Source organism: Sphaerodactylus townsendi, linkage group LG02 (genome assembly GCF_021028975.2).
Source record: "Sphaerodactylus townsendi isolate TG3544 linkage group LG02, MPM_Stown_v2.3, whole genome shotgun sequence".
Classification (NCBI taxonomy): domain Eukaryota; kingdom Metazoa; phylum Chordata; class Lepidosauria; order Squamata; family Sphaerodactylidae; genus Sphaerodactylus; species Sphaerodactylus townsendi.
The window spans coordinates 59,187,487-59,202,900 of record NC_059426.1 but is presented as its reverse complement, the minus strand read 5'-3'; the positions used below and the strand labels follow the sequence as shown (position 1 = coordinate 59,202,900).

The 15,414-nt window shown below is 46.0% G+C and overlaps 1 protein-coding gene across 1 annotated transcript in view; it reads right to left on the bottom strand.

Moving 5' to 3' along the window:
- The window catches only part of IQCB1 (IQ motif containing B1), a 32,597-nt gene extending 17,189 nt beyond the window's left edge, over window positions 1–15,408 (bottom strand). Inside the window, exons 1-4 of the mRNA XM_048484505.1 lie at window positions 15,327–15,408; window positions 10,835–10,953; window positions 7,200–7,362; window positions 6,923–7,052 (exon numbers count right to left, since the gene is read on the bottom strand). Coding sequence (XP_048340462.1) covers window positions 6,923–7,052; window positions 7,200–7,362; window positions 10,835–10,934 — 393 coding nt within the window. The 5' untranslated portion in view covers window positions 10,935–10,953; window positions 15,327–15,408. The remainder of the gene's footprint in view (window positions 1–6,922; window positions 7,053–7,199; window positions 7,363–10,834; window positions 10,954–15,326) is intronic.
- Between the last annotated feature and the right edge of the window lie 6 nt (window positions 15,409–15,414).

Here is a 15,414-nt window from a genome sequence, read left to right as displayed (position 1 = left end):
AGGAGCTCAGAGTGGCATACACAGTTCTCTCCTGTCCTCCGCTTTAACTTCACATCTACCATGTGAAAGTTGATTAAGCTGAGAGACCGTGACTGAGCATCCACTGAGCTTCAGGGCAGAGTGGAGCTTTGAAACTGCATCATCTCCTAGTCCAACACTGGTAATTATACCACAATGGCTCTCTGTACACCATTACTCTTGGTGAGCACACAGGAATCTGCTTCACTGTGTGACTGCTACAGCTAAAAAACCACATTGCCCTAAAAATTCTTCTTGGAATTCATTGTCCAAATACACAAGCACTTGGCAAGTTTCATATCCAACATTTGTATTTAATATTCAATATTTGGCTTTGATTAACAGTTGGCTGTGGCACCAGGAACTGAATAGATGCTCATGATTGACACAGCTGATGCACAACAACATTGAACAAATCCTGGCTTTTATATCCATCAATTCATTTAAGCAACTGGGAAGTATTTCCTTGGGGCCCTGCCAAAAAATATCAGACAAGTTGCATGGGCACAATCAAAATCGGCTATTGGTTCACTCACCGTGAAGAGCCTTTCTCCGGTTAGGCGTAGGAAGTCTGCGATGGGTGTTCCTGTTCTCTGCTACCAGGAGGCAGGATCTTCTTAAAACGAATTGCTTCCCTTTTGACCCCTCGTCAAGGGTTAAGATCCCTCAGTTGCCGGAAGAACTGACGCAATGGTAGTCTAAACAAACAACACTCAAGAGGAAAACGAGTCTTAAAACTTTAAAATTTACCCTGAGGGAATAATATAACTACGAATTGAAGTAGGATAACATTTCTTCGAAGATCTGGATCGAGGAGAAAACTACTTGCTCCGAAATTTGGTCGAGACTTCCTAAGTTAACCGGAGAAAGGCTCTTCACGTTGAGTGAACCAATAGCCCGATTCTCCGGTGAGACGAGGGAAGTTCGCGCGATGGGACCTACAACGCCAGTGGTCTTCTGCTCCCTGGGTGGGAATTTCGTTTTCCTTGACCAGGTCCAGAATCGCTGGAGTCAGAAGGCAGTCTACGTACCAAGCAGACCAGGAATCTAACCTATAGTGTTTGTGAAGGTAGATGAAAGAGGACTTTCATATACGAAAAAACTTCTGCAAATAATATCCTCGACTGGGATTTGCTGTCTAATAGCTGCGTTGGTTGCAGCAATATCGGAGACAGAGTGAGCTGTAATGCCGGTTGGCACCGATAGGTTGGTGGAAAGCATAAGCCTCTGAAATGTCTGGTGCGAATGGCGATTACTTATAGCAGCGGCCGAACATTTGGTCACCCATCCCAGGGATACGGGACATTGATGAACGGTGGCTGTTAGATTTCCTGGATATCCTCCGTACGTAGTAGGAACATGTTTAAGGGACCCGCGTAAAATCTAATTTGATGCCACAATTTTTCTCTTCTTATCATTGGTGGGCTTACGGGGTAGAAGACCGGAAGCACTACTTCTTCGTCTTAAATGTCTCTCGTGGAAATTAGAGGCTGACTTTGGGTCCAAAATGAAGGGTCATCTTAGGATGAATCTCTATCCGGATGTATATTGTGCAGCAGGCCGGAGAGATGCTGAGTGATCTGAGTTCTGAAACTCCTCCTGGCTGATGTTAATGCCATCGCAGGGAATAAGAGTTTCAATTCGCTAATAGCAGGAACGGAGATGATGATGGCCCGGATAGGCTCGAAGGGAGATCTAGGTGAAGAGAGCCAATAGTACTGTGTGCAAGTTCCAGGAGGGGAACCTGTGGGTCTTGGGGAGGCCTGTGTTTGGGAAACTCCTTTCTCAGGAACCGCAGAGTATGTCTGGATGTACTCGATACACGGTGACCCTAGTTTTTGGGCCAGAACCGTTGAGAGGGAAGCTGGGCGAAGGATTGCCTGCGGAGGGTTGATGCTCTAAGGCCTTCTGTTACCCCTCCCTGGAGGAAGTCTAGGATGTGCACCAACCCCGGCTTCTGGGTATTAACCTGTCTTTGGGAGGCCCATTTGACAAACACCTTCCACGTGTAATCGTAGATTCTGGTGGTGGATCTGCGTCTAGAGTCTAGGATGGTTTGTATAACACTGAGTTGAGTAACCTTTTCCCTCTAACCCTGCACCTCTCAATAGCCATGCGGTTAAGGTATGTAACCAATGTCTGGATCCGGGTTATGTCATACTTGGAGCCCTGAACTCAGGAGGTCTGGTCTGGAAGGTAAGGGGATCAGAGCTCCCCTGCACTGCTAGATTCTAGTATGCGGTGGAGAACCAGGGTCTGTGTGGCCAGTATGGGGCTATTGATCACTGTTGCCCGTTCCTAAGGAACAGACGTCGCCAGTAGCTTTGGAATTAGTGGAATGGGTGGAAATGCATAGAGCTGCCTCCTTGGGGCCAGGGGGCTATCAGTGCGTTAACTGCTAAGGCTGTCTTGCAGAAGTAGCGGATGACATGAACTGGCGACTTAGTTGAGCTGTTGTTCTGAGTAGCAAAAAGGTCTGTCTTTGGACTGGGAAAATCGACTCATTAGTTGCTGGAAGGGCATCTCTCCGCAGAAGAATTCACTTCTGCATTGTCTCCGGGTCTGTCGAGTTGAGCTTCGTCCGCTGTGATATTCAATCTGACACCTTTGATGTAGTTCTAAGCCTGTATGGGACAACAGATTGGCCCGGTTAAGCTGATCTTGTCCGCCTCCTTCTGTAGGAGTCGCGATCTGGGAAGCCTCACTGGTGATTTATGTGGGCCCTTGCGGCCTATATTGTCCGTTTTGATTAGTAACTCCATTGTTGAGTGAGACTATCTGATCCTTGAAATGGAAGGAAGAGGCTAGGAGGATTGTACATGTCTCTAAAAGGTTGATGTGAAGGGTTTTCTGAGATTGTGACCAGTGCCCTTGGACCATATGAGTTCCCAGGGTAGCCCCCAGCCGGACAGATCTGGCATCTGTGAAGATTCTGGAATTCCCTAAGTTTCCTCCGGACCAGACTAGATCTTCCCCTGGGAGAGAGATAGTGTGTTTTGGTCCACCGATCTGAGGTTGGTGGACTTCACTGAGAGGGGAACAGTTATTTGTTGATCCCGCTTTGTGGCAGATGTCCCATTGGTACTGGCGTAGGAAGGTCTGCAGGGGTCTTCATGCGTGCATTCTGCCCACCGAACTGCACTCGATGGGTCGCCATCATCATCTGGCCTAGGATCAACATCGCCAGGTGCATTTAGGGGACGGTTAAGCTTTCTGGAGATGAGGAAAGGAAACTTCTTTCTGTGAATCTTCTGGACTTTGGATTTTGGGAGGAAGGCAGCGAATTTAACTCAGGTGTGTCTACCACGAACACCTTTCAAAAGCCTAACCATTCTGAGTGTAGGGTCTGAAGTGGAGCTTTTGGACTCTAAATTTTACTAAGGAAGAGTCCGAATTGTTGAAGAGAAGTTTGGAATTACTAGTTTTGACGCCTGCTAGTGCACTGGTTTTGGTTTTGGACCCAATTAAGATGTCGTCCAAATAAGGGTGGACGTGGATCCACTAGTTGCCGTAAGTGAATTATGGGGGGTAACAGTGTTTTTGGGAGAGAAAACCTCGGGCGCAGATGGGAAAGTCCGAGCAGCGGGCAACAGCCTTGAACTGGAAAATGTTCACTGTTCCAACCGTGAAGCGTTATCTTGGATGGATGGGAAGGACGTGGAGGGTATGCCTCCATGGCGGAGGAGTCCGAGGGGAGATCAGGAATTCTCCTTCCCCACTGTGATGGATGCTGTGAAGTAGTGCGAAGCGTTTCCATTTTGAATTTTGCCATCCTTATGTGTTGGGATTTCACGTATTGCAGATTGAGGATCGCCTCCCAGATCCACCGATTTTTTCGGGACCGTAAAAAAGTGTGTGAGTACACTCCAGTGTGTTTGTGTTGTGCAAGCTACATGTTCGATGGCTTGCATGGAGAGTAGGTGTTGAAGATTCGCGTTTAGGGGTGCTCTGTCAGTCTCTTTTGGTGGGATTGGGCTTAGTGGGGATGGGAGAGAATGTCGGTGTTTTGGGAAGTGCCAGCAACTCTATGGGTGTAACCCGATTGAACCACTTCCCTGGCCCAAGCATCTGGAATTGTTCTGTTCTTCATTGTAGGCTGAAGTGAGACAGCCTCCCTCCACAGGGATCTGAGAGTAGTCATTGCCCTGTTACAGTTTTGCCCGATTTGGAGAATGGGTGCCCCTCTCTCTCTAAAGGGCGAAATGTAGCGATCCCCTTCTTGAAAGGCTCCACTGGGTTAGGTATTGCTGCTTTGCTAATTTGACCTGTTTCCTGTTCTCCGGTTCGGTAGGAAAGGAACGTAAAGGAGCGAAAGGATCTGAAGGAACTGGAGGAACCCCTATTGCTAAGAACTATCTTGTCTAACGTAACGGAGTGGGAGGGTTCTCCTATCATACTTTGTCTTTAGCACTAGGATTTGATCCAGTTCTTGGTCAGAAAAGTTTTCTCTCCGCTGGAAATGGTGAGCTGGTGACCTGCAGCCTTAGATAGAGCATCTGCTTTCCAGGAGCTGCAGCCAAATGGTGCTGCCTAGTAGCAACCTGAATGGAGCCATTGATCTGGCACGCCATAGCCAGGGCATCCAAGGTGGAGTCCCTGGCCTAAAAAATGGGAGGCTCCTATTCTCGACCCTATCTGCATTCACCTTCTTTGATGGCTCTGTGTTTCAGGCGTGGAAGAAGGATTCTGAAATTCTTTTGGAGCCCAAGCTAAGGAGTGCTCCTAGCCACAGTAAAGCGGATGGGAGGAGTACCTTCATGGACATGGCTAAGCACTCTGATGGTGCCCTTTTGAAGTGCACATCTACCTTCCTGTCTTGAGGTCTCTGAGTGGAGCCATCTCCCCATCCCTGGGAACTAAGCTACCTGATTGGATGAAAGTTACGCAGGTGCATCAATTAGGGGGACCTGCTTAAGGATTGGTGTACACACGTTGGGAGAGCGTGGGAAGTTTCTTAGCTGGCTAGAGGAGGAGGATTTTTTTGCTAGAGGTAGTGGTTCTGCCACTCCTTCCTAATTAGCTTTTCGAGAGGCTTCTGGGATTGAGGAGAAGCACAGATTTATACATTCCCATCCTGCCTGGAAATAATCCTGATTTCCCTTGGGTCTGCCTTTCAATAGTTTCCAGAGTTGTTGTGAGAATTTGAGGGGACCTCACTCTGCCTCTGCAGCGAATCTTGGACTTGATCCAGGGCAGAAATAGTTCCTAGAAATCCAGGAATGGAAGGTCCTCTAGCAGAAAAATCTGGGGGTTTTGCTTTCACACTGGGTTCAATCTGACCATCTTCTGTGTCAGAGAACTTTTTCCTCTTCTTCTACACACTCCCCCTCGCAGATGCCTGTTTAGCTCTCTGATTCATGTGTGTAGAGTGGGCTGAAACCAATCCAGCCAGGCAAGTTAGGTGCATGTACCGGAGTGCCCTGCTGTTGGAGTTGTTGGATAAGTAAGTTAGCAAACCGCAGGGGAGAAACAGAATTCCAGGCGCTGGGTTATCTTCCGCTGGTATGACCTGGCCTCCCTCCTGAAGGGAACCGGCGTTTGGTTGCCCGACATTAACACTCCCCTCGGACACATTTACTTGCCGTGGTTCAGGAGTTTGTTGCACCTCGGTCTCGATGTGCTTGCGCTTCTTTGTTGCCTTGCGTCCCTGGGAGGCATCAGGGGGCCCCACGCTTTTAGGGGCTGTGCCCTTACGCGTTTGGGGTTGTTGGTCCGCCGATTTAGAGCGCCCGGATTTGGTTACGGCCTGATCGCTGGACTCTAGCGTCAAGGCTTACTGAGGGAGCATTCCTGCCTGCCTCGGATTGAGTGGAGGAAGCTCTGGCGGTAGACGCTCGAGTGGCCTCCGCCGCTGTGCGGGTGTAGGTTTCCCTCTCAGGGGAAAAACGGCCATCCGCCATCGTTGCCGGCCACTATACTGGAAAAAACGCCTCCGAAAAGAGCTCTGGGGGAGCGCGCGGTTTTCAGCGAAAGAAAAGCGGCGTTCAAAATGGCACCCGTCTGCGAGCGCGCCAAGAAACGGCCGGCCGGATCGTCGACGAGCCTCAGGTTTGCGCGCCAAAAGCGCGGGGCGGCGCTTGTAGAGAGCGCTTGCCTTCGCCCTCTCCGTGTGGAGCGTTAAAGCTCCGTAAGCTCCGTGACGACGGGAGCCCTTCTGAGGTGAAAAATAATCTATCATTCGCTACAGTTGAGGGAAAGGGGGGAGGGGATCACAAACATACATAAGGAAAGATGAAAAGGGGAAGCTAAAAACCTAGAGTCCTGAGCGTATTGAGGAGCTCTGGAAAAAGCCTTGCTCTCCTGTAGAGGCAGGAAGTCAACTGGGGATCTTAACCCTGACGAGGGGTCAAAGGGAAGCAATTCGTTTTAAGAAGATCCTGCCTCCTGGTAGCAGAGAACAGGAACACCCATCGCAGACTTCCTACGTCTACCGGAGAATGTTGTTTTGGCTCTAGCACTTACTGCATAGACAACTGTCAGTTGTGGTTTCTTGAAGTGCATGCCTGCTACAAAAGCTATGCATACATTGACCACCTGCAGTGGCCCACCACTTCCTATATGGACATTAGATCTGTGTAACAATTTGTTTTGCACTAGGCAATCTGTGCGAATACAAGGTTATGCTGGTAAAAGCATCCTGCAACACTTACGGTGCACATTCTTATAAGGGAGACCCACAGGGAGGTTTTATGGACAGTAAGTCTTTGGCCTGCAGCACGCAAGGTAAAGGATGGTCATCATGGCAGAATCTGGACAAAAACTGCCATTCCCTACTTGCATACATTAACAGCTAAATATAAAAACATAAAAACACTCACCAAACATCAAAAATGCATCAGTTCTTACAGGGATATAAGACAACACAGCTCCCACCACATAGCGTTAAGCCATCCAGTTCAAATACCTTGATTGCTCGGATACAGCGTACTTGCAGGCGCTTGCCCAAGAAGAGGAGGTTGTCCACAGCAGAAGGAAGTAACTTATTGTAAAATTCTTCAGGTTCCTCTTTCACCTCAAGGCCCACACAACACAGGCTGGGAAAATAAAAGAAACATTTTCCCCTCCTGAGTCGGCACACAGCACACCACAACCCCAACTTAATATACAGTCGCCAATGATTTTAACACAGAAAGTTTTTAATCAGAGTATGACTAAAGATCTGGAACTGTGGCTGACTTTACCTCAGTATCTCTGCTATGTGGACAGCGGTAGCCCAGCCTCCGAGGACCCTCGTGTAGTCTTGCTTAAGGACCAACAGGCAATATTGAACCAAGTCATAATAGTATAAGTCCTGTTTAATTTTCTGTGATTCTTTACTTCCAGGAGGTATGCTAGTTAAAATACCTGAGAAAAAAGTACATAAATTCCTGAACCGCATGTTACCAAACAGGACTTTTTCAAACAGGGTGCACCCAATCAATCTTTCATTCAAAGTAACTGAAATACGAACTTCACACCTGAAGTGATAACAATACACAAGAACGTGAAATTCCAGCTACTCCTTCTCTGCTCATCTAACTCATTTTTATCTTTTTAACATTTACCCAGCAACAAAGGATGTAGAACAACAAAGTGGTTTTTTCCCTTTATAGCAGTTTGTGCATTTTTAACTTTTTAATCTTCATTATATGATTAAGCTACTACAATCATGTCCCAAAGGAAAAAAACAGTATTAAAACCGCTGCCTCAATGGAACAGGAATTCACAATGGGCCACTGATTCATAACTGCTGGCTGGGAGGTGGTTTGCCATCACTTGCCTCGGCATCATGACCCTGTATTCTTCAGAGGTCTCCCATCTAAATATATGCCAGGATTTAGGCCAGGGGTCTGCAACCTGTGGCTCTCCAGATGTTCATGGACTACAATTCCCATCAGCCCCTGCCAGCATGGCCAATTGGTTTAGGCTGAGTGTAGGTGACTGGCCTAAGGTCACCCAGCAAGACTGTTACCAGACAGACCTGTGGTAGGACAAGGGGGACTGTTTTCAAGCAGTGCTCTACCAGTCTCCCACAGAAGCACCCTGCCAATGCAGCTTAAGATGGATGCCATTTCCAGCCCTGTACCGTGCCTATAAGAAAAAGGATCTGCCTGGATGAGTCCTCCAGCTTGACATTGTGTATGCATACCAGCCGGGTACGTCCTTCCTGCAGCTATTTGGAAAACAATGGATTTATTTTCCTGAGAAACAGCCACAGTTCTGAGACCCAACTGCACCTGGTCTCCTGTTCACAGAAGGTATGTTAACACCAGTCAAGCCTAATGCAATTAAAGCTGACAACTATTCTTTACCTTGCTTATTATATCACACCTTTCCTGTCTTACTTCTGGGATTGGACACCTCACTTTGAATTGGAATAACCACGGAATTGTGATTTCATTAGTTCTATCTGAAAATCTAATAACCGCTGAACACTCCCCAGCCTGATCATTAAGCCAAACATCCCCTGTATTGTTCTCACCTGGAGGACAAGACCATTCTTTGTTTAAGGAAGATTAACTCTCTTAATATTGCTAGAGGGCCAAATTTTCCTATAACTCGCCTGCTCACCCTGCAGTCCATGTCCAGTGTTTCCAGGCCACACTCTGGTTTAGCTACACTGTTCCCAGTGCTGTTTTCACCCTGTCTTTTTGAAACCAATATGGGCCATTGGATCCTCTTCTGCAGGAAAAGGTAACTATTACCTTTCCCACAACGTCTTGCTCTATTTCCCAACCTATCCCCTCAACTCTTCTATATCTTGGACTGTTTGAATGCTCCGTGTGCCTGCATTTTATTATTTGTGTTTGGTTTATTATTTTACTCTTTCAACAAAAAATGTTGCGTTACTTTTCTGACTCATGGGGATTTCTTACAGAAACTACCTTCATAAACTCTGGTGGAAAAGATCTGAAGTTACCCCCTCTTAAATGCAAGATCTGTCCTGCTAATTCCCCATCCTAAAAAGGACAGACCCTACAATTTTGGGTAATATGTTTCCATGGCAGAGTAGTGACTTCAATCTGGGTTTCCCAGATCTGACCTAGTCCAACACCTTAATCACTACACCATGCTAGTTTTCTAAGAGGGCAACAGCACTAAACAAAAACTTAGCAGGGGTTGCAGCTGTTTGTTTTAAGTACCACAACTCAGATGTAAAAAAGAAAGAAGCAATGTAGTACAAATAGTTACCAGTTAACAACATCTGGATTCTCTCATAAAACATTCTATAATTGTCCTATGGATGCTAACTGTCTGGGGAAAAATGCCTTGCCCATTTATAATTGAAGTTTCATGGGTGTCATTTACCAAGTGATATTGTTTATCTTCATGCTCTGAAAAGCTTCAGCTGTTCATTTCTGCACATTAAACCTTTATTATAAAGAGATAGGAAATTTTTCTCCAGGTTTGTTGGCAGTCCTAGATTTTAGACTAAATAGTTAATAGGAAAGTAGCATGAGTTGGGACGGTTTAACTTACAAGACCAAAGAGCAAATTAACACCCCCACCCCACAAAAAACCCCTGTACTTTGAACTATATAAGAAACCAGAAGATTAGGAAGCTATTTATAACAGTGCTACATTTCAGTTGGAATGAGGCTCCTGTGCATTTAATAGCTATATGATAAGAGTTGATCCTATCTGAGTTCTGATAAACTATAATGGAGGATGCAGAATGTACCACAGCAACGTTATGGCTGGATAAAGTAGAGGAATTTCCACAGTTCTGCCTCCAGGAAATAGACATTTTTATGGTCAGAGTTTAGAAACCCAAGAGAGTCAGAATGGTGCAGTGGTTCAGAGCAGGGGACTCTGGAAAACTGAGTTCAACTTCCACACGAAGAGTAGACCTTGGATTAGGAACAGCTCTCTCAGAGCTCCCTCAATCCACACAGAGGGAGGCAGTGGCAAACCACCTCTGAACGTCTCTTGCCTTGAAAACTCTATGGGGTCGCCGTAAATCAGCTGCAACTTAACAGCACACAAACACACACACACACACACAGCTGGGCAAAGCAAGGACTTCTTGTCTTTTGGGTCCCACCCACAAGCTTTTGTTACAGGCACTTTTCATGTTTGTTCAAAGGATTTCCTGAACCAGTTTGGCGTCACCTTTCTTGCACTTTCACTGCTACCTGGCACTCCTGTGTAAAATCCTACTAACAGCTTTGTGTGTTGTGTCTTAACTATCCAATGAACTTTCTAAGCATTCTAGGTATGAATTATTCCACTTAGTTGTTCTTCTCCTGTATATTGTTCTTCTCTGACTCCTGGGGATTTCTAACAGGCTGTTGCTACTAGATAAATGTTAAAAGAGGAAGAGTACTCTATCCCTTTCCAGCCTATCTCCAGCCAATAACAGTATACCTGTTGTGCCCAGGCTTCCCCACCTCCACCCCACACCATGAACCAGGCATACCTTCTGCTCAAGCTCAGAAATCCACCCAATCTCCTGTTCGTGGTGGTTGAAGGAATGAGGCAGAGAACAGAAAGCCTGTCCTTTCTCTCCAAGACTTCCCCACTAGTCCCTCCTTCCTCTCTGTGATGCCCCCATCACTGCCGCCTCTCCCCCTACTTCTGCTGTGTCACCACCTCCTCCTCCTTTGTCTTCCTCCTCTTGCTACTCTGAGGCCATTGTTCAGAAGTAGATGCAAAGATTAAGTGCCGCATGGAATCACACTGTCAATTCTGTTTTCAGGCGCCTGAAGAAATGGGCCAATGCAATTGTAAACAAAGTTAACATTGTTCTAAGCCCACTGACTTCAATGGGCTTGGAAGCGCAGAGCCTTGCTTAGATCACACAAAAGAGGACTAGTGTAGAAGTAGCCCTGTTTACCTTTTATCTTCAGCAGCAATACAGGAACATCCTGATCAGGGCTTTCAGTAACCTCAGCAGCGAGAGACAATATTCTGGAATCTACCTGTAAGGGCTCCATTTCAGTTGAAGGAACTGTACTTTAATAAACAAAGACAGAAAATGTCAGATACTAGCAAGACTTTGGGCTTCAATTAAAACAGAGCATGGATGTGATTTTATAGCAAATGGACTAATTATAATAAGTGGCTCCATAAAGGTGGTGTACAAAAAGACCTCCTAACAGTTCACAGACCAGTTTTCAAAGCAGATTCACATATGATTTGGAGTCAGCAAACCAGGAGTAGAACAAGTTCACAGAACAGATGTCTTTCCCTCCCCACTGTATCCTCCTGCTGAACCAACAGATTTGCTCCTCAAGATTTGTGACCTTTGGGATGTAACCCAGGCACAACAGGAAGAATGGGGAATTGGCCTAAATCACACACTCCTGCATGAGCTCTAGCTCTGCTGGCAGAAGAGTTTGAGTATAAGGCAGTGGTTCTCAACCTAAAGCTGCGACCCTTTAATACAGTTCCTTATGTTGTGGTGACCCCCATGGCCTCTCCAAACTGTTCATGAGTTCATCTGGGGAAGTGTCCCTCCATGAGCCTGCTCTAAAGGCTCTGTTTTCCTGGCCGTTTGAATTGGAGGAAAGAATGGGGGAGGTAGCCCTGCCCACCCGGCAGGGGTTGCTCTGCCCTCCGTATCCGGGGTTGCTCTGCCCTCCAGGGACCGGGTTGCTCTAAGTGGGAGGTTCTCTGCCCACTGGACAACTCGCCTTCCTGGCCCCCCACACTCCGATCTTGCCTGGATCTGGCATCAACTCCAGCTGGAAGGGGTGGATCATCCTCCGCGATGGCGGGAAACTCCTTGCTGGTCCCACCTTGCAGCCTTGCTCCTTCATCGGCCCTATAGGGGCCAGAATCGCGGCGTGGCCAATTGCCAGGCACCAGGAGCCTCTGCTGTGATTTGGGGTTTTACCACTCTTGGCCCAGGTCTTATTCTTTGTTTTCGGTGCAGCAGTGGCAGCAGCTGCTGCTACCTTCTCCCAGACACTATCCCATGTCTTGTCGGAGTTTTTTGCCCCTTGGCAGGTTGCTGCTTGGGTCCTCAGCTGAAGACCTATGGAAGGTCTCAGGTGGAGGCGAAAAAGTCCATGCCTGATCCACCATTTCGGCGTGGCTGTGGCTGAGAGGGTGATGGGAATTTCCTGGTCTAAGGTGGTCTTGGCGACCCCTGTGAAAGGGTTGTTTGACCCCCAAAGGGGTCGCGACTCCCAGGTTGAGAACCGCTGGTATAAGGGGAAAGGGTCATTTCTCTTGATTTCCCCCACTGAGTTGCAGCCTCCTGCAATACATCCCATTCTGTTCCGAAGGGTTTGCCAAGTTTTTGTGGAGAGAGACATGGATAGTTGGAGGGGGAAAGGGAGGAGAGATGCAGCCTATGAACTTATGCTGTTAATTGACTGAAACCCATGTTTTCTCTATTCTTTCCATATTAATAATAATATTGTACACTCCTGCATCCAAGATTAGGGTTAGAGTCCAAGAACACAGCCTCAGTCTAAAGTTACAGGCTTAATCTCTGGCATTTCCAGTTAAATGATCTCAAACAGCAGGTGCTATGAAAGACTCCGGAGAGCTGCAGCCAGCCAAAAATAAATTTGATCCATCAGTAGAAGGTAACTCCTTGTGCCCTTATTGATCAGCTATAATTTATGCAGCTTTCTACAACATGTGACTACAATGCTTGCCACAGTTGGCATTGCTGAGACAAGCCTGGAAGTGGCAAGATAACCACTTTAAAATTACCAGCTCAAATCGAGACCATCTCTAACTTTTTAAAAGGTTTATGGCTAGAAACAGTGAAATCAATAAAGCCAAAGTAAAATGACATCTTGTGATTTTTATGACCACCATGAATAAAACAAAGCAAGGTACAATTTGGAAGACAGCTAAGGACAAATATTTGCATTCGCTTCCAACCAAAGGCTCACAAACCGTCCTATGTATTCTCATTTTTTTAACCTCTTAACAGAGGTTTCAACAGCTAACTGGTATTTCAACACAAGCCTTCATAGAGAATTTATGAAAGTTCAAATGTTAACACTTTTTGAAAAGTATAGCTATTGATTGCCGCTAGGGCTGAACAAGCTAATAAAGAATAATAAGGAAACTGGAATCAAAAGCTAAACTTAGTAGTATCTTCAAGTAACTGTACACAAAAACAAAAATTTCAAAAAATAAACTCTCATCATCTTCTACCACACTTCCTAAAAAAATCAGCTTTAAAAAAAACTTTATTTGAGATTAAGGACAACACAACATTAAACCTTTACCCTGATAAATGAATATGCCTCATGTAGCACTTTCTCCATAAACAGTATGATTGTATTCCTGAGTTACATTGATTGGAGAGAGATACCGTAGTGACTAGTACAGCAGTGCCAATAAACTGGAAGCAGTGGCATGGCAACCGTTTTAGGAGCTTATTCATGACATACCGGTAAGTCTGTCCAAAATAAAAGAATGGTAATTCTGCATTTTAAGATCTTGTGGTAGTGGTGGTGGTGATTTGGAAGACCTGAGAAATCTGCCTTAATTTCCAAATGAATGGCATCATTATCAACACTCCATCTGTTCATAACATAAGAATCCTGTCCATAGAAGCTGGGCATCCAAAGAGAAAGTGGGAGACACAGATTGAGGACCTCTCCCACCTAGCTAGACAGATACTATGACATGCAAAAAATATCTTGGTTTCTGAACAAAAGTTCCACTATCTCCCCCAAATCACCTGGCTCAAAGGGCATGGATGAGGACATTGATCACTAAGACCACTCCATGGAGCTGTCTCCGTATCAGTCAGAAAAGTGAGCATGGGTAGAAAAAAGATCTCTAGTTATTTAGGCATTTTAAATATTTATATTCTGTTTAACAAGATTAATCAGGGCCATAACAATACTGTTTGAAGATACTTTCTGGCATTTTGTTAAAAGATCCTTGTGCTGTGATAGTGGCTGAAGCAACTTTTCAAATATCTCCCAAGCCAATCAGCAGTCCAATGGCTAATCAGAAGCTCGGCTTGGCAAAAACCCTACCACATTCTAAGCACACAGGATAGGTGCCAGGAGAGATGTTGGTAGGTACAATGCTCTTGAGTACCACACTGCAGACCCTGGTATGGAGCTTTAAAGCACCTTGAATTAAGCCTGGAAACTACCTGAGAGCCAGCAAAGGCAAACCCAACCCAGACTGATGTGATCCCTATGATCCACTCCAGCCAACATCCTGGTTGCAGCATTCTGTACTAAATGAAATTTTTGAAAGTTTTTTGCTTGTCTTATTTGTACTATTTATATATACTACCAACCGCTATTTGTCAACAAAAGTAATCCAAGAAAAAAAAATAGGATATTGTTCTGAGCTTATTATTTAAATTTTATTGGTGCGGAGAAAAAATAAATGCTTACAACTCAAGACATAACTATGTCAGCAAAGAAAGATTTCTGGGTTTAAGAATAGGCCTTAGGTTTGGACATTTCCGCATCGGGCTGCATCGGAAGAATACCTTGCCTTAAAGGCCCAGGTAACCCTAACCCTCCTCCAGCATTCCCTTTGACACTGACAGAACTATGGAGTGGCAGCCTCTTACTGGTTAGGAGCCCAAAGCTTCATGGTGCCCCCGTACGTGTTCACCCTCCCGACCAGTGTATTTGCCCCTTATGCCAGTGGGGTGTGCAAATGTGCCAGTGCCAGCCCTGGGCCACTTCCATTACTTTCTGTACTGTTCCCTTCTGCATTTGGGATGCCCTTATACATATTCAGGGCACAACACTAAATTTCTAATTTCAAATTCCAGCTCAACCACCACAAGTTTCCAAATGGGAGAAGAAAACTCAAGAGACAATGCAATGCACCATCTCACTTGAAGACTGAGACAGCAGAATGGAAACTGATATGCTCATTTGAGACACATCGGATCTGGTCCAACCTGCAGTTCCAGTTATTAGCATCAGCTGCCACCTTTGTTTTCAAAGGAAAGAGGAAAATGCAAACACAAGGCAACATTTCCCTTGAGACAGTGAGGCAACAGAACAGAAGCTGGCATACTGCTCAGTTGGCATGCATACACCATTTCCTACCAAAAAAAAAAAAGCACCGTACTGACTGAGATTTATTTTGTTATAATCTTTCATGGGGCCCATTCCATAAAAGCCAGTTTACTGCATCAGAAAATGCACTTTTGACCCACAAAAGCTTACACCATAACAAATGTGTGATGTGTTGAAGGTGCCTGGGGACCTTGTGTAGCAATCTGGTAGTTTAACAGGACAAGAAGATTGACAAAAATGGGGTGGGGAGAGCTTGGGGAAACCCTGAGGATGCTATCGCTCTGGGATTTCCGCGAGAGCACTGAGCCGCTTCCCCACCCTCACGTAAGTCTTCTACAACCACCCCTCCGCACTCACCGCCACCGTCATCCCTTCCCCACACTCCTCCACCCACAACCGGAAGGGTTCACAGGGTTCACGCGCCCGTGGCCTCTTTTCTCTGTGA